General features: G+C 43.4%; 1 protein-coding gene across 2 annotated transcripts in view; it reads left to right on the top strand.

Moving 5' to 3' along the window:
• The window catches only part of LOC134534288 (inverted formin-2-like), a 64,498-nt gene that overhangs the window by 41,566 nt on the left and 3,288 nt on the right, over nucleotides 1–19,644 (top strand). For both annotated transcript variants that reach the window (XM_063372613.1, XM_063372612.1), the window contains 11 exons: nucleotides 5,685–5,890; nucleotides 7,091–7,206; nucleotides 9,015–9,174; nucleotides 11,388–11,548; nucleotides 11,641–11,720; nucleotides 12,586–13,688; nucleotides 13,897–14,222; nucleotides 14,873–14,989; nucleotides 16,344–16,484; nucleotides 18,433–18,611; nucleotides 19,331–19,437. In XM_063372613.1, the coding sequence (XP_063228683.1) occupies nucleotides 5,685–5,890; nucleotides 7,091–7,206; nucleotides 9,015–9,174; nucleotides 11,388–11,548; nucleotides 11,641–11,720; nucleotides 12,586–13,688; nucleotides 13,897–14,222; nucleotides 14,873–14,989; nucleotides 16,344–16,484; nucleotides 18,433–18,611; nucleotides 19,331–19,437 (2,696 nt within the window). The remainder of the gene's footprint in view (nucleotides 1–5,684; nucleotides 5,891–7,090; nucleotides 7,207–9,014; nucleotides 9,175–11,387; nucleotides 11,549–11,640; nucleotides 11,721–12,585; nucleotides 13,689–13,896; nucleotides 14,223–14,872; nucleotides 14,990–16,343; nucleotides 16,485–18,432; nucleotides 18,612–19,330; nucleotides 19,438–19,644) is intronic.

Here is a 19,644-nt window from a genome sequence, read left to right as displayed (position 1 = left end):
AAACGTGTATAAATTAAAGAAAATGAACTAGTGATATTTTTTGATGTATGATTTTATTCCCGTAAAGCAGCTTTATGCATTCTCCCGCTTTTGCGTGGCCATTTCACACTGATTAATTTCTGCTTCAAATTAATTTTTTTTTATGAACGGTACATCTGCGCCCATTTATATACTCAAGAAATAATTAATTGTTCTGATCCCTTCGTATATTTCCTTTTGACTGGTTCTGTTAAGCTTGATTATAACTCTAGTGTTTTGCGGCAATCAGGTGGCTGAATAAAATATATATATTTTATAATTTTCTGAATGACTTTGAAAATACACTTGATTGTGCTTAACTAAGCCTGCGTAGCTATTAAAACTGAGATAAATTTTATTGGTGAAACAGTTTGTTTTAGTGCTATTTTGTGATAGGAAAATTAACACTAGACGTCTCAAACTTTTGAAATAAAATAAAATTTTATAAAAAAATAGATCGAAAAAATTCGCGGATTCGTTTCGTGATAGGCTGAAATTCAAACAATGTGTACAATTCTGCTGGTTCTGCTATTGGCTCGCAGGTTTAACCGGAGCTCTCTGGACCAATGAGACACTTATCGACCAAAGAAGCGTCGAATCACAAGCTACCCAGCGGAGACGACTCACAATTTAGTACCCAATGAACACGCGTGTTTTACTTGAGAAATGCAGAGAGGATAATGGAGACTATCCTAGAGGTCATTCACCCTGAGAAAGGCTTGTTTGCCTCAACAAAATATTTGTTTCTATATGGTGAAATAAATATGTTTTGTTGATTCAAACAAATATTTTGAAGTAGGAAAGATTATGTTGACCCAAAAAAAAATGATTTTGTCAACGCAAATGTGTATTTGGTTAGGTGTAACAAATTATTTTTGTTACTTACCGAGTTTGGTTTATATATATATATATATATATATATATATATATATATATATATATATATATATATATATGAGTTCCACTAAGTAAATATTTGTTCGATTCAAACAAACTTTTTTCTCTTGTGTTGAATCCGCGAATGTTTCCGGTCCCTACTAATGGGTGAGGGGCGAGATAAATTGATTTTCCCCCGGGGCCCCTGGTTTCACTTGACGACCTTGAGTGAGCCGGGGTGTGAGCGGGGACTCCGCCAGCTGCTGTGCTTCTGTGCGGGCGGCTGTTCTGCGACCGAGAGGCGCCTGGCGTCTCCTCGTCGACTGACGCCTCGCGCTAATGCGTCCCGACGTCTCCCCGACGGGTTGGCGCGCGGCGCGAGGATTCCTCTCTTTCTTTTCCACTTCGCGCCGGCTACGTCCTTGCAGGGCTTCACACACGACCACACAACCACGCAACCACGCGACTTGGAAACCTTCCCCCATCCAACAGAGCGGTGTCTGTTCCCGAAGAGCATTTGAGATTACGCCGAATAGTAGTCGAATAGTTCCGTCTCCCCATTTTCGTTTTTTGACGTGATAAACGTCTTATGAATCGATGAACGCCGGATGCACGCACGAAAAAAATTGCCGTACTGAGCCGAGCGTGCAAGAACCGGCCAACCATACCGTGCGAGAAAAATTTTCAGTAATATCGAACAGGTTAAGAACGGGCTCTTTAACCAATGGTTCGTGATTGTATTTAAACAAATTATTTAAATTAAATTTGCAAAAAAACTGTAAATAATATTTGAAAATTAATAAGTATGCAATTTTTTATCAATGTTTTCTTATGACGTTATTACGTAAAATTATCGTCCGTAAACCGACTTCACAGACAACCCCCTTTTAAAAAAAACTGTTTTTAGAAGAGTTAAAAAAAATGGCCGAAACACGTGTTTTCGTGCTAATTGTTATACATAAAACGCGCTTGCAGACGATACCGCGCTGGAAGCACCAGCTAGCCTCACAATCATCCCCCCCCACCCCTCATTAGGCGGGCAATACAATAAGTCCTTCTAGGATCTGCTCTCTTTACCCTTCAGCCTCGTGGCTGGGAGGCATTAATTTTGATGGAAAAAAAAAATACAAAAAAAAGCAAGGGAGACATGACGTCTCCACATAAAAAAAAAATAATATAAATGTTTTGAAGTTCCATCACTAGCGTATATTTTTGGAATGTTGTTTTAGTTCGAATGCTACAGTTCGTATACTTTTCAGTTATTAGTTTGTTTTTGCAGTTGCTTGTTACATGCATGTGCCGTGTTGTTACCTTTCACCTCAGCAATGTCCGCAATTGCGCCTGGTGTGAGATGCGCGGCAACCCGCATGACGCAACCGCTAAGCGTAAAGTATTCAGGAGGGACAAGGAGATATATTTAAATTAATTTGTTGGGGAGGGGAGGGAGGGAAATCCCAGTGGACCAGTCACTTGGGTTTAGAGGGGTTGTTTGAGTTACGAGATTGGGGCAACCTTTTGCAACTTTTTGCGCTACGCACATCACGTTTACCAGCATGGTCAGAATCATTTTTTTTCAGTATCGCGGACAAGGCGCCATTGAAGCGAGCCACAACCTTGTCGCACCGTCACCGGTTTTAAAACCTCCTGAGTGACGTATTTGTGTTGATTGTGGGTGTTTCTGGAAGTACATTGGAGTGCGGACCACGCCAGGTTACCACACGCACCCTCTGGCAACTGGTCACAAGGTGCGTGTCTCGCGCCAGTGTCCCCGGGCAGGGCGGGGAGGGGGGAGGGGGAAGGCTGCGCCGGGGCAACAAGACGACGCCGACGCAGGAAGTGCCCGTCGGGCGCCAGCGCCGCATCGCCGGCATAGCTGCGGCCCGCCCCTCGGAATAGACGCCGCCACCTGCCATGCCGTCGCGACGCTGGGAGCGAGGGGGGAGGGAGAAGAAGGCATGTCGTCGCCTGGAGTGTTCTATGTCCATTGAAGTAGGAACTGAGATATAAGCATTTGAAAGTTCAAATAACTATGAATATCATGACATAGAGCAAAATAATATTGGTCTTAAATTAAGAACAAACATTTTTATGTGCGTAGACGTGTGTGCAGATAGTACAAATGAATACTAATATTAATTTCGTGTCCATAGCATAAAAAACCTAAAAAGTGGACATAGAACACTCCAATACTCAGGCGGCGATGTGCCGGTAGGCGTCTGCGTGCGCGTGCCTTGTTGTTTCCCGCAGAAACGCCGCCTCATTGTTGGGTCCGGGAGCCTCAGCAACCCCCCAGATGTACCTGCCTGTATAGTCACGGGGTCACGGGGCAGCACGGGTCTGCTCGCTCTGAGCGGCGGGCGTTATCGCGGCCGGCGGGTTCGCTGGGGTTGTCCCCCGGCCGCGCCACCCACGCGGCGGGCGGAAGCAAGATGGCCGGCCTCCGGACACGAGTGGCCACCGCCGGCGTCTTTGACGGCTCTGCGGTCGCCGGCCGGCCGAGGCCGTGTTTCGTGAACCCGCGCGGATCTTGACGCCGTTATGGGGGGAACCCCCCGGCATATCAAAGTGCACCAGTGGTCATAGTCGTTAACACGTGCCCTGGAATGAGCATGGTCGTCCGTACTGGCCCTGGACTGAGCGTGAAGGGCGCTGCGACTCTGATGCCTGTCAGAAACGACTCTTGTGAACGGGAAGGAGAGAGAGAGAGAGAGAGAGAGAGAGAGAGAAGAGTATTAATTAAAGCGTCAGGCGACCTTCCACAGCTGTGTGAAGAGCAGTTGAGGAAGGGGGGGGGGGGTGTAGCGGGAACTAGCAGTTGGATGCAGTCGGCGGTCCTAACTATAGGAGCCTTCCCCCTCCCCCTGCCTTTCACTCTTCCCTTGGCTTCCGGCGACTCTCCCCCGCCGCCTGTCTGCGGCCGGTAGTAACTACTCCCGCCGCCTGAGCGCGCCCGAAGCTTCCAGCAACTCGCCATCTTATAGCTGCTGCATCGCTGCATTTCAAAATATGAAGGGGAAAAAAAAAAAGCCAATTGAGTCTTGAGACATGCCGTTTATTTAATTCATATTCTTTTTACGCATTATGTATACAATCACATTAAGTTTATTAGGGAAATTTAACACTCACAATAGGAAAAACGTTGCTACGTGCAGTATTTGAACTTTACCGACCTAATAAAAAAAATTACAGTTAACAAAAACTGCGAGTCTTTCAGTACTCGCCGAACATGTGTAAAAATCTAACCTTTGTAACGAATAAATTAATGTGATATCATGTTTTTAATGTTGCAAATAAACTTTTTAGTAATAATTATTTTTACAAGCTTTTATTTAACTTCACGTGTTTGTTTGTTTGTTTGTTTGTGTGTGTGTTCAGTACAAATCTTGCAAGTTAAATTCAAACCACTTCTGCTTGAATTAGTGAGCTGAAATTTTTACATAATTGTTCGGTTCGGATCATAATAAAATAATGTATTTGATACACACATACTCCGCCATTTTGAATTATGCCCGCCATCTTTAAACTCAGTAATTTTTTATTAAAATACTTCAATCTTTATAAAATCATTAAACAGTTAATACTTTAAAGATTCCGCACACGTTAGAAGTTAAATACTGCTATGGCCTTACTAAAATATTAACCTGAAATACTTAAAAACACGTATTATAACACTAAGTATATGTATGTTTGTTTTTACATCAACGACTGAAATCAATTTTTAAATAATTACTACAAACATTCCTTACCTTATTAAGCTGATCCAACCTTGCTATATAATATGTAATAATGTTATTAAAAATTAAAAAAATATATATTTTGTGTCGAGATTTGAACAACAACCCTTTGAAGTTAACAAACACGCCCTTTACCATTGTGCTACCGAGACAGTTATTTTTTTGAAAGGAGAAAATTAATTATAAGAATTTTAATGCCAGTTTTCTTATGTATTTTAAAACTTGTAATCACTTTTTACTATTGATTTTCAAGTTTACCAAATATATTCCGGCGTTGTTTTACTATCATAAAGTTTAATTTGGCACACCAACATGTTTGTTATATACTTTAATGTTTACAAAAGTGACTATATACGGGTTTATGTTGCTACAAAGTAATTCAATATGCAATCACTGTGCTTTACCTTAAATTTTTCAAGTATTTTAATTAAAAAATATTGCACAATGCACTCAACCAAATTTCAATTTTGATAACACTTAAGACTGCTATAGGTTTCATTTAAACATTTGGTAGGTTACGATTCTCTACCATTTCGGCCATTTTACACCTGCTTCTGCTGAGACTGACTGTCCTTCCATACTACTCGAATAATAAGTCTCCAACCCAGTTGTCGGAAGTATCATCCCTGAGCTAACCGGCAGTAGTATAAAACGGAATGCGGCCAAAGAGTTTGCTCCTGAATGGATGCTGCATTGTGCGACAACTCTGCGTGATGCAGGAATGGTGGTGTCCAGACAACGGATGGTGAAATAGTGGTGTTGCAGGCAGTGGATGGTGGCATTTTAACTTATGACTTTCAACAGCACTGAGGAATAACTCATAATGCATAACGTTAAAAGTTTCACTTACCCTTACACCGAGATGCAATCAGTTATACCAGGTTGGGCAAAATATGTGAATCGGTTTGAAGGTATTTATTTTTTTGGAATTAGTATTATTTACATTTATTTGTAGCAAGACAACCACTAGGAAGATGGTGACCACAGCAGCGATGCATCGATGAAAGCACGGCACACTTGGAGAGGTATTGACGGTGATGACTGGTGGTGTTGCAGACAGTGGATAGTGGACTTCGTGGAGGCGGACGGGCTGGGCATGCTGCTGGAGAACCTGGAGCAGCTGGGCCGCAGTCGCACGGCCTCCGTGGGCGACGCCGTGTCGCAGCTGGAGTGCGTGCACACCGTGCGCGCAGTCATGGAGTGCGAGCCCGGCCTGCGCTTCATCTCCGAGCACCCCGACTACACCCGCAAGCTGGTCTCCGGTACGCCCTCCGCCTGGGCCCACGCTCTGTCCCCTCCCGCCCCAAGCTATATCCCATCCTGTCCCAAGCTCTGTCCCCTCCCACCCCAAGCTGTCTCCTCCCTTCAACCTCTATCCCCTCCCTCCAAGCTCTGTCCCCTCCCACCCCAAGCTGTCTCCTCCCTTCAACCTCTATCCCCTCCCTCCAAGCTCTATCCCCTCCCACCCCAAGCTCTTGTCTCCTCCCGTCACAAGCTCTGTCCCCTCCCACCCCAAGCTCTTGTCTCCTCCCGTTACAAGCTCTGTCCCCTCCCGCCCCAAGCTGTCTCCTCCCTCCAAGCTCTATCCCCTCCCGCTCCAAGCTATATCCCCTCCTGTCCCAAGCTCTGTCCCCTCCCGCCCCAAGCTCTATCCCCTCCCACCCCAAGCTCTATCCCCTCCCACCCCAAGCCCTATCCCCTCCCGATCCAAGCCCTATCCCCTCCCGATCCAAGCCCTATCCCCTCCCGATCCAAGCCCTATCCCCTCCCGCCCCAAGCCCTACCCCCTCCCAACCCAAGCTCTACCCCCTCCCACCCCAAGCTCTATCCCCTCCTTTCCCAATCCCTATTCCCTCCCGCCTCAAGCCCTACCCCCTCCCGCCCCAATCTCTATCTCCTCTTGTCCCATTTCCTGGGATAAACGTCTGTGTCACAACACGGGCTTCTGTCAGTGGTCCTCTCGCATCTAGCACGAACTGGGCTCGCATTTTAACATTACCTGGCGCCTCCACCATGTTTGCATTTGTGGCTTGTAACTGAAGTATGGTACTACTGCATTGGGGAACAACTCGTAAGGTGTGAGGTTAAAAGTTTCACTTACCCTTACACCGAGAACACACCTCAGCTCATGTTTGAATGTTACCTGGTGCCTCCATCTGTGCTGTCATTTTAACTAACTGGATAACTTAAAATCACTCGTTAAACTTATAATTTCATGAAATGATTTAAAAGTTAACATTGAATCTATTATCATGAGAGAAAAAAATGCTCTTAAATAGCTAATTATTCCAAATATCACAAAAAAGTCGAGTATCAAAGTAATTTTAAGCAGTTTGTGCAGAAAATTCTTAATTTCTTTGGGTTTAAAGTAAACAAATTAAGGAAAGCTACTACCTATAACTATTAAGCAAGTGAGTTTTAAGTGTCGTATGATTACAGTGAATGTGTTGTTGTGTTGCCAGTGCTGTCGTCTCGCAGCACGACGGTGAAGCTGCAGGTGCTGGAGATCCTGTGTGCCATCTGCCTGGTGTCTCCCCGGGGGCAGCCCCTGGCGCTGGACGCCCTGCAGCAGTACAAGGCGAGTGTCCGCTCCCCCGCCAGGGCCAGGCCGCTGGGCCCGTGTCCTCGACACAGCCCGCCCGACCCCCGGGAACAAGGGCCACTTGTCGTCCGCGTCCACCTTCTGGTGCCGTCGAACCCACATGTTCCCCCTGGTGTTGCCGCTGTCCGAGCCTGCAGCCAGGATTTTGTTGTTGAGGGGCGGTCCAGTATAACCATTATATCTTTTTTATGAGCAAGTTTTCTTTTTTACCGAGTTGTAAAACAAAATTGTCACACTAAAATCTCAAGGAACAGTATACTTTTAGAAGTCCAAATTAACTCATAGATATTAAGTAATGATTTTGCTTTAGAAAAGAAAACTAAACATTTTATAATTTGATTTTAATTTAATTTTTTTTAATAATTTGCTGTAATTTTTCTTATTCTGTCTTCACTACATAGTTTTTTTTTTTTTTTCATTTTAATCCTGGAATGGAGGGGTCTGGACCCCAGGGAACTCCCCCCTCCCCCAGCTACATCTCGTTATTGACCATTGTGAGATGATTTATTTATTTTTACTCCACCAAGAGTAGTCGCCATCCAAGTGTTCCTGCCAGTGGATACACAAACTCTTGAAGGGAGGGAGGGGCCTCATATCCCACCTCGTATCTGCCTTTGATTCACACATGTGGTTGAAAAACCGGCAGTACAAAACCGCCAATCGTGAGGTGCGTGAACGTCTGTAAGGCAGTACCACCTCTGAGAGAGAGGAATCCATAACTATGAGTCTGTTGGGTTGATTGGCTCAGCCATGACCACACTTCTCCCCCTGCTCTGCTCCGCCTTAGGTCCATGTTGTTGGTCCCCGTCGGGAATGAGGTGACGGGTGCATCCTGCCTCAAAAGTTCTTTCTCCTTCAGTATAGTCTTTTAGGGCAGTATTCCAAGACATTAGGGCAAGGTAGTGAATAAGCACTGCCATGTTGGGTCACGGCCATAACCTAACTCACGGGCCGTATTCCAGAACGTGTCCGAACCGAATCCCAGTAAGGGAACAGATCGGCAGTCGTTTTAATAAACGGTGCCCTGCACGAGGCTAGAAACAGTTGCACATCGCGGAACGAGCACGTTACTTGATGCGTGTCTACACTAAATTTGTTTATTTATGTTTACATGAGAGTAAACGGAAGACAACAAAAAGCACCATGTCTAGGTTTACACCTGACAAAAGTCTTTTTTTAACCCAAAATGCATTCTTCCGCCACATGTTGACACTGTCATTCCCACTTGGCATGTGTCAAATATGTAGTAATGTTATAAGAACATTTAAAAAAATCATTAAATTTTTCAATAAACCAGAAATAAAAAAATTGTTTCAGAAACAGGGAAAATGAAATTGGAGAAAAACTTAAGTTACTTTAGGATTTTAAAGGAATTTAATAAATGTGGCATAAAAAGCAGAAGTGGTCAAAACAAGGGGTACTTACAAATTTAGATCTTTCTACTCATAAACAGCCAAATTATTCGGAGCATGATATTTCTAAGTTTTGTTTTTAAATTTTTGTGTACCTTTATTTCATCCCGTTACATACAATTAGTTACTTATCAGTCCATATATTTCTCTACACCTCGTGCACGCAAACCTCCATTACTAACAACAACAACATTGCCGCCAACCTGCCCCGCGGCCCACAATACACAACATAAATGTATAGAAAATATTGTTGAATTAACTGTAGTGCACACTCTTTTGAAGTTTGTGGGGCATGAAGCGGTGCCACGGTTCTGGTGGCGCGCGGAGGACTGCGGAGACTCCCTCGTGAACAACTGGACTGTTTGTCGCCAGGCGACCCACGGGCTGAGGCACCGCCTGGAGGTGATCATGTCGGAGCTGCGGGGCGCGGACAACAGCACCTACCAGAGCGTGCTGCTGGCGTTCATCAACTGCCTGATCCTGGCCTGCGAGAACGTCACCGACCGCTCCCGGATACGGAACGAGTTCCTGGGTAACGCCTCACCTTCACTAGGCTGTCCTCGCGCGTTCCTGGTTGGTTCTGGCTTCAAGTGGAACTTCGTGACAGCCCTGGTCGCTCTTAGCCGTGGGCGTGGATCACGGGGGCGATCAAAATTTAAAATCAAAATACGCCGTTTCTCAAGCGTATATGTCCTACAGACTTGGAACTCGGTAGCGATGTTCCTCATTTATGATGTGTTTAGCCCGGGCAACACCTAGTATATTTATTACACATTTGCAAAAAATATATATATATTTTGCAACTAAATTCCAAGAATAGATATGTAAAATTACATAAAGGAAATCACAACAGTGACTGAAAGTGCACAGTAATTTTAATTTTGATCTCTCACTGAAGGGGCCCGCTTGCGCTCGCGAAATAGTTACTGTGAAACGGGGTGGATTCACGTAAACATCAAAACTATATTTTATGGGGAACTTTCTGTATATGATAAAAGTTTTCTGCTTATTACATGTACATACGGGCAGTATACAACAACGGACAAGCACCCTGTCCAGTGGTGACTTGTGTCGGTTAACCCAGTGCACAGCTCTTAGGACATAACGAGCCCCCCCCCCCTCCCCCCCGAGCATTCTACAGATTTGTGCCCTTGCTCTTAGCCATGCATCAGTTACATAGACAAGCAAAATAATTAGCAGTACATATACATATCTACATATTATATTTATGAACTTTTTACTACAAGTAGAGCTTAATGATGATAAGCCTAAGGTTCAATTTCGACCTGGGTCTGAGATTCTACGCCTGTGGAAACGTAGGTTCTCTGGTACAGGGCTGGGCGTTGTGTCGTCCTTTCACCGCCATGCTGCGGGAGGCAATGGAACACCTCCGCAGATTCATCTCGCCTGGTCCATCCTGGTCACGACATGGCCGGCCGTCTCACTGTGGCGATGCTTGCGTTTACAAACCGGTCTTCAGATGGATCACTCCATCAGTTATTGAAGTGATACATTTTTGAGCGCGATGAGAGTAAAATTTCAATGCAAAATTCCCCCCCCCCCCCCCCCCTCCCCAACCCAAAAAAAAAATGAAAGATACAGATGAACGAAAGAATAAGACATGTGCTTGTTTCGGAAAATAGATATACGTATCCTGTACAGTCTGCTGTAAGTGTCTTGAATGTTATATTTCCTACCAGCACGCTCACATTCCTCCTTGTTCAACCAGCAGCGCAGAGAGCGCTTTTGAGACAGTCCCTGCATTTCCCGCATAGATAGCGCTACCTGTTGTGAATTTCATATTTCGTGTTTCAAATGGCAGAATTGTTTGAAGAAACAGTAACATGCGCAGTTTTTCTTTATGGTGTTAAGTATTTCAACAGTGAGTAATATTTATTGTTGAATAATAATCATTATTGATTGATCAATAATTATTGATATCCTGAGCAGTTATTTTGAAATGAGTAATAATTTTGTTAATTTATGTTTACTAATTTATTTAGAAAAATTGTCTTCATTCTCTATTTCTCTCTCTGTTATTTTACCCCTTACGAAGTACTTAAGAGTCGAGGTTTGAATTGCCCAAAGAAGTTTCATTTCTATCACATGTGCTATGTTACATGCGCTATTTTTTGAAGTGACGTCTAATAAATCGATGAATGCTGGCTGCACGCACGAAAAAGGATGACTCATTGTCCCGTTACACTGTGTCCCGTTACGCTCATTGTACACTTGCGCCGCATCTATCTCTCTTCCACTCAATTGGAACAACCATCGATTTGACTTTTTCGAGGCACATTAAACTTAAAACACTCCCATTCGTTTCCTACTTTTCCTATCATTGTCCTATCCTTAACAGAATAACACAGATTGGAAGAAGTTAAATAGCGAACGTGTATAAAAGTTATAGTTAAAATAATCTCTTTGTTAAAGTAATAAACATATATTGAATTAATGAGTGCAAATAAAAGTAATTTTATCAATTAAATTGTAGATTTCATTTCACTCCTTTGTATCCATACTAAATAGTGATAATGCAATAAAATTGATTCAATATTATTCATAAAAGTATGCAATCATTTCATCAACTTTTTGTTATGACGTTGTCTCGTTAAACTATCGTCCGTAAACCGACTTTACAGACAACCAATTTTTTAAAATATATATATGATAATAGATGATACTGTGAGGCGTGGCGTGCTGTTGCTGCCAACACGGCTAGAGGACGGGCGTGACGTGTTGCAGCGCTGGGGCTGGGGGAGCTGTTGGTGGGACTGCGCTACTGCGACGACGACGCCGTCTACACGCAGGTGAAGGCATTCGACGAGCACCACCACGCCGACCAGGAGATCCTGCAGGACGGCCAACTGTCGCCCCAGCAGCTGTTCGACGAGGTGTGCGCGCAGGTGAGCGGTCCCGTCTCCGCGTCCCGTTCCCTCTCGGGCGCTCACGTCAAGTGCAGGGGCGGAAGAGTTATTGAGTACTGGTTGTTTCGCAGGTTGTCAACTCTCCGCAAGGTCTGATGTTCCACTCGATTCTCCTGAGCCTCTCGCAGCTGGATCCATCCAACCCTGACACGTGAGTACTCACTTCAACATTGGCGCGTGAGCGTCCTCGTTAATACCTGGGCCTGCCGGATTGTTTCTTCATTTAGGGCAATGTGTCGTAAATATGGTCACCATTAATCAACATTGTACACCTAACACAACAGTCTGTACTTAAACTTACTATAACTTGAGTGCTTTGCAAAAATTTCACATTTGTTACAATGAGTAAAAAATGTTGGTTTGTGGATCGGGTTGACTTATTATCAACAGCCAGAGTCGCATTTTCACATGATTTGTTACCGAGCTTTCCCATGAAAGAAAGAATACATACGCACGGCCATCTTGGCTTACAACTAACTAAAAACAAAACAAGTACTACTCTAGTCACAACAAGAGGGTGATACATATTTACACAGCATGTGTTACAATGTAGTATTAAGATTTAATACCCAACAAAAAAAACTTATTCATTAAAGATAATTTTTTTTTTAAATAAATAATTGAGTGATATTTGTTTGTTAGGAGAGAAAAAAATGTGTAGGGTTGTTTTTATCATCAAATCCATTTCATCTTAAGAAATTCTTCTGTATTCCTTGTTAGAGAAAGAACTACAAACACCAGCAGTTTGATTTTTATATGATGAGAATGAACAAGTCATGGAAATCTTAAGTAAGGTCCTCAGAGGCATCTGCTACCTGCCACTACAACAATTTATCAACAAGCTCAAAATTAACTTAAATTGTAAAATATAGGAGAAATTCCGTAGCTATTTTAACAATTTTCTTTTTTAATACAGGCATTATATTAAGAAACAACCAACATTTCTAGATCAATTAGAATTACTTAAATAACAATTTGGGGTGGACATTACTGATGGTTTTCGAAATTTCTTTCAGTGATGAAGTGTGGAGAAACATAGAAGACATGGTCAGTGAAACTGTCTACGAAATGAGGACAAAGAAGTACAAACAGAAAGTGCGCGGTAAGGCTGGAGAAGTACCAACATCAAGCAGCAAGAGCACACAAACGCCCAAACGACAGTGGAGGAAGTATGTCCGCACAAGGAACATGTACACGCAGACAGACAACACTAGACGAGACAGCATGACCACTATCACAATGGACAAAACAACTGATGAATGTAAAAGTCAAAATAACAAAACCAAAAGTCTTAAAGACACCAACTTGCATTCATTATCCAGTGAATCACGTCAAGCTATGCTATGCACTGAAAATGTTAAGTGTGTGGAACAAAATTCTCCACCACTGCCAGCTTCAAAAAATGCTGTTGTGACAGCATGTAAGATCACACCACAACCTGCACCTCCAATGCCTGGAAGCATGGTGCCACCTGCACCTCCAATGCCTGGAAGCATGGCGCCACCTGCACCTCCAATGCCTGGAAGCATGGCGCCACCTGCACCTCCAATGCCTGGAAGCACGGCGCCACCTGCACCTCCGATGCCTGGAAGCACAGCACCACCTGCACCTCCGATGCCTGGAAGCACGGCACCACCTGCACCTCCGATGCCTGGAAGCACGGCACCACCTGCACCTCCGATGCCTGGAAGCACGGCACCACCTGCACCTCCGATGCGTGGAAGCATGGCACCACCTGCACCTCCGATGCCTGGAAGCATGGCACCACCTGCACCTCCGATGCCTGGAAGCATGGCACCACCTGCACCTCCGATGCCTGGAAGCATGGCACCACCTGCACCTCCGATGCCTGGAAGCATGGCACCACCTGCACCTCCGATGCCTGGAAGCATGGCACCACCTGCACCTCCGATGCCTGGAAGCATTGCACCACCTGCACCTCCAGTGCCTGGTAGTACAATACCCTGTGCTCCACCACCAGAATCTAGCAGCATGCCGATGACGGCTGTTGTTGAACCAGTAATTAAACAATGTGAGGCATCCAAGTTTCACTCGTATCCACCTTGCAGGAGAAAAATGAAGAGGCTCAACTGGAACAAACTACCAAATACTATTTTAAGTAAGTAATGAGTTTCCTGCATGTTGTTTTCCCATTACCATTTAAGTTTTAGCATGGTGTTATAGACTAATTTAAAAATAATAAATTTCTTATTATAATGTTAATAATAGTATTTTTCAGAACCAATTTTTTTTCTAATCCTAATATAGCTGGAAATGTCTAAAATGTTAGTCAAGTAATGTACTTTACTGTGCTCTGCTCTGCTCAGACGGGGAATCGGTGTGGACGGAGGCTGTCCGGTCGAACTCCGTGCGGGCTCAGATCGACTTCAAGAAGATGGAGGAGCTGTTCTGCCAGAAGACGGCGGCGCCCCGCCCGCAGTCCGCCCCCGCCAAGCTGTCCTCGGAGCCCCGGGTGCACGTCTTGGACGGCAGGCGCAGCCTCAGCGTCAACATCTTCCTGAAGCAGTTCAAGCAGTTCAAGGCCGTGGGGGAGGCGGCGGGCGTGGTGGACGCCGTGCGATGCGCGCGCAGCTCGCAGCTCGGCACGGAGGGGCTCAGGAGCCTGCTGAAGCTGCTGCCCGAGAAGGAGGAGGTGCGTGGCCGCGAGACACACACGCGTCTAGTGTTCCTTGCAGAGGTCGAGCCGGGCCGGACCGAGTGTTTGGGAACAATCAATGCAACACAAAATATTGACACAATATATCTTTCATATTTGAAGGAAACTCAATTCTCAATTATATTTGAATATTACAGTTTGGTATTTACTGCTTACAAATTTTTGTTCTAAATTATTAGTACTCTGTAATTCCGACAAAAATAAGTTTTTCGTGTGTTGTAAGATGTTAATTTTTTCTTGCTCTTTCTGATCGCAAGGCTTCTAAATTTTTATAATTTTTTTTTGTTTGTTTCTCTAACACGGTTTTGAAGGGGAAAAAATTAAATGGAATTTTTTTTGTGTCTAAATTTTAGTGTCTGGCTTCTTTATAAAAATCTTTAATATTATTTTCATAAAAAATGTGATGATTTGTGACACGCTTCTATTAGCTTCAGTATCTATGTAATCAGATCTTGTAAGTAGATTCTTAGATTGTTGTATTGATTTGAAACTTTGCAAGTATATGTAATCGTCATGAAAACACAATAGTCACGACGCCAGTGATGGCCTCCACGTGAGTATGAGTCCTGACCGGTGCGAGTGTCTCGGGCCGAGTGGTCCTGACCGTGCGTTTTGTCCGTGCGCAGCTGGAGCAGCTGAGGCCGTACGCCGCGAGCCCCGGGGCGCTGGACACGGCCGAGAAGTTCTTCCTGATGCTGTCTGCCGTGCCGTGCTACGCCCTGCGCATCGAGGCAATGCTGCAGGTAGCTTACCCGGTCCTGACTGTCGCCCCAGACTCGCGTTCAGCTCGGAATGTCGGAAATGAAAGATTTTGAAAAATATCAACACTCTATAAAACTCTGAACACAAAACTATATTTTTTACAAGCCTTTATTATAACTTACATGTTTGTTCTTTTGTTTAGTTCAAATCCTGCAACTTAAATTCAAACCACTTCTGCTTGAACTAGAGGGGCTGAAGTTTTACATATTTGTTCAGTTCTCATGACAATAAATTAATTTATTTGATGCACACATAATTTGCCATTTTTAAAATCAGTAATTATTATAGAAAAAAATTGGAAAAATTATAAAAATTTATTTAAATACATTTTATTAAAATTTTTAATAATAAACATCATGGAGTCCTGGGTTCGAACCCAGTTAATTACACACTTATGTTTCAAATTTGTAAAATGTGAACACTGCAGTTGGATAAGCCTTCATTTCACAGGGATCAGAGCCACATATAAACAGATTTTTGCCACCTTAAAAATCCGTTATTATTAAAAAACAAAAAAAAACTACAAACATAAAATATATAAAAAAAAATTTAATATAATTTAATTTTAATACAACTTTTATAAATAACTGATTCCCCAATTTTTAATTGCATCCACCATCTTTAATTTGTCATTATTATCAAACAATAGGAAAAATTTATTAAAAAATTTACGTAGTTACTTACATTTTAATACATTTTTTAATAAAAACATTTTAATGAAAGCTTGTTTTTCAAAACAATTATTTTTACATTAAATTTTTTTTATAATTATAACTTTACGGCCTGCAATTGTGATTCTTTATTTAGGTTTATTTTTTCATGAAGTGTAACTTTTTTTTAAAAACATTCTCCAAGAATCAACTACATACAAAAAATCTTATTCGTGTGAGAACTATGTATTCCGAAGGCTCGCTTATATGTCCAGTACCTTTTGTTTTGGTCAGTGGCGTAGCCAGGATTTGTGTATGGGGGGTGTTAAGAAGCATGCCCCCCCCCCCCCCCCCTCCCGTATTAAAGCGGGGGGTCCTCCCCCGAGAAAATTTGGATTTTAAGGTGTAAAATAGTGCTATTTAGCAGTTTTCGGTTCTTAAATTTAAATATTGTAATGGTAAAAATTTTATTAATTTTAATATGAAATTTGTTTGAGTGATGAATAAGAAATTAATTAAAGATTTGGTGCTGGGAAGGGGGGTGGTGGTTTGAACCCCTAAAACCCCCCCCTGGCTACGCCCCTGGTTTTGGTTACAACTTAGAACTTTTCGACAGTTGTCACTTGTGCTGAGAGTGAACGGAGGGTTGGAGGTTGGAGTCGACGGGTGCTGCTCCCACTTGCAGAAGGAGGAGTTTGAGGCGCAGCTGGCGGAGGTGAGGACCCGCGTGCAGTCCCTGGCGAGCTGCTGCCAGGACCTGGTCCTCAACAAGCCCCTCAAGGACTTCCTGGCGCTGATCCTGCACACGGGCAACTACCTCAACGCAGTGAGTGCGAACCCGCTCTTCTTGTGTCTTCGTGTCGGCCCAAAACAAGGACATTCGTGGCAGGGGGAGAACAAAAATTGTATTATCGTGTAACCCTATTTTCAATACACGATTTCATATAAGAAATAAAAACTTTCAAAGACTACTGCCACGTATAATGAGATCATACTGGAAATTTGATCTTAAGCATTGATAAAACTGACCCAACTGTCAGGAAAGAATATCAAAATGTTTCTAAGGTTAGTCAGCAAAATCGTCGTCGAAATTTAAGTTCCAGGTTGGGTTAAAAATGTGAAAATTTAAATTTTTTAAATTCTCCAGGGGAGTGTCTCTAAGAAAGCAAGTAGCCAGGGGACCCGTGGAGTTTAGGGCCGCCACTGTACGACAGTCCTGGATTACACTCCCCCCACCTGCGACCGAGACTCCACGGTGTTCCGAACTGCTCAGTTCACTACAGACTAAACCCTGAACAACTCAACAACACCCTACAAACTTAAACGAAACGATTACGAAGCCGCCCTGGTGGTCAGAACGCCACCTGCCAGGCTTCAGCAAGCAAGTGCAGAAACACCTGTTAGTATGTGTGAGAAATTAGAATGATGATTTTAATGAATGGTGACGTACACACACTGGTTCAAAAGTTTGAATGATTTTAAAATCGGTCATGGCCTTGTAGCTCTCTACGAAAGGACACGCAGACATGTACTTGCTCTTTTGAGCAGGCTTACTTGATTGATGCAAAATGAAGTGAGAGGTAATTTGTTTTGATGTGCTTGTTTCTGAGCGGAGGAAGGGAGGCGGGAAGTGCAATAAATATTTTGTGCCTAAAATATTTTTTTTTTTGTCAAAAACTTCTAAAATACTAAAAAACAAAGGTTTCTGACTAATATTTAACCGTCAATAATACTTCAAGAAAATATATATACCAATAAACGGTTGAACACACAACATCGGTATACAACCACTCACTGACTGATACACACTTAATTCAAATATTTTATATAAAAACTAGCAGACCCGGCCACGTGTTGCTGTGGCTGAGTGATTTAGAAAGGATTTAAAAGACAAAATTTAACACAGATTAACATAACATTTTCAATTCTATTTTATTATTAAATACTCTGATTACCTTTACTTATAATAAATCACAGTTCATTTTATTAATAAATACTCTGATTAGTTCTAACTATAATAAATCACAGTTAAAGTTTAATGAAGCGCCAATCAGTGTACAATATTTTTGGTCCGGGCATTTTAGAGATTCAATTTTTTTGGTGGCATTTTACTGAAAATAATTAAGTTAGTAAAAATTCAATCAAAATGAGAAAATAAAAAGCAAGCACTTAATACATAGATATTTTTGTAATTTTTATAAACTTAGATTATAAAATTTGCAGGAAAGGTAAAATTAATTAATACTTACAAATTTGACGAACTCTGATTCTCTAGCTAATATTATTTGTTTTATTATTATATCTGTAGATTGACAGCTGAAGATAGATATGAATAATTGTAAACACGTGAGAATAAAATCAAAAATAATACAAAAAAAGTGAGGTTACGTAGTACATTGATCAACGAAAATGTTCACAACATGGAGAAAAAATAAAATTTGAATTGAAACGTAGTGCCATCTATGAGATATTTGTGTCAGACAGTACAACAGTGGTCTGTAAAAAAACTGATTTAAGGCGCCATCCGTTTGAGACTTGTGAAACTTAACGATTTATAACACCAATCAACGTTGATAATCAGTTTATTATTAATTATAAATTATTGAGACCATTAATTGAAATAAAAACTATCCTATCTCTCAAGTTGGAAAAAAAATTACACATAAATGCCAATTTTCATGGAAATCGGTTGACTTGGTGAAGAGTTCACGGGAAACAAACATCAGTGTGTAGAAGCACGTAGTCTTCAGCGAGGAACGCGCGCTGTGTCGCAGGGCAGCTACGCGGGCAACGCGGTGGGCTTCAGGCTCAGCACGCTGCCCAAGCTGCTGGACACTCGGGCCAACAAGCCTCGGCTCACCTTCCTGCACTACGTCGTGGAGGAGGCGGAGCGCATCGACCGCAACGCCCTGCGCTTCGTGGTCGACCTGGCCCGCACGCTCGACGTGGCCAGGTGAGTCTTTCTTTTCCTTTCTTTCACCGTGAGATAAGTCTTTGAATATGTATACTGTATAGAAGTCGCGAGTGGATAGGATTTACTCTACGTTTTTCAGGAGTGTATGATGAGCAGCTTGAGCAGCTTGGGAACTTCACCGCTGCAGTGCGCTGCCGTAACGCCCTATATCGTCTTAGGTTGTTATTTACACGTTAGAGCGCAGCACTGTCGCCCGCTGTCATTCCCCCGCACCCCCGCACCTATCATTCACTGCAGCTCGAGGTCGTTCAACGGGGAGGGGGAAGGGGTGTTTGAAGAGTTCGACACTTGTCCGCTAGGGACCGCCACAAGTCGATGCCCTAGAGATGGTGGCGATTGCGGCGGTGAATTAACCAACTACCTCAAAACCGTATTAGAAATTTTGACCTGGGCTGGCGACTTCTATACTGTATATATATGTTCAAAGGATGAGTTTAGTTACTGAACATGTGATGCATGTGACGAAATTAAAATCGTAGCCTTCTGAACGCAAAACGGGCTGCATCTTTTAAAAGTTTTACGAAACGATTCACCTCGGGTGCAGAGGGCGGAAATGCGACGAGGTTGGAAAATCGGCAGATCCCGGGGTTGTGGTTTTGGAAAACTCAGCGGTTTATGAACGGGTGTTTGGAACGCGTAGCTCTGTGTCCTTGCGGGGGGGACTGACGGGACTGATGACGTGGTGATGTGTCCCGCAGACTGCCGCTGGACGGACTGCAGGACGAGGTGAGACTCCTGGTGAGCAGCGTGACTCAGCTGCACGACAAGCTCCGGGCGGACCAGGAGGTGTACTCCCAGTTCCAAGGTAGGTACCTGACTCTCCACGCCTACGCCTAGACCGCGCTGCACAGTAGAGCCCTGCTTGTAACGTCCAGTGGCGTAGCATGGCGGGTGGCAGGGATTGCCCCCGCCAGGGGCGCCGGAGCAGGGACGGTTTTGCGTTACTGAACCCTCCCCCCACTCTCTTTTAATCCAAGAGGGGGCGCCATTTTCAGTTCTGGCCAGGGGCGCA

The sequence above is a fragment of the Bacillus rossius genome, chromosome 7, assembly GCF_032445375.1.
Source record: "Bacillus rossius redtenbacheri isolate Brsri chromosome 7, Brsri_v3, whole genome shotgun sequence".
NCBI classification, from domain to species: domain Eukaryota; kingdom Metazoa; phylum Arthropoda; class Insecta; order Phasmatodea; family Bacillidae; genus Bacillus; species Bacillus rossius.
Note: the sequence above shows the minus strand (reverse complement) of the source record. Positions and strands in the feature narration are given on the sequence as shown.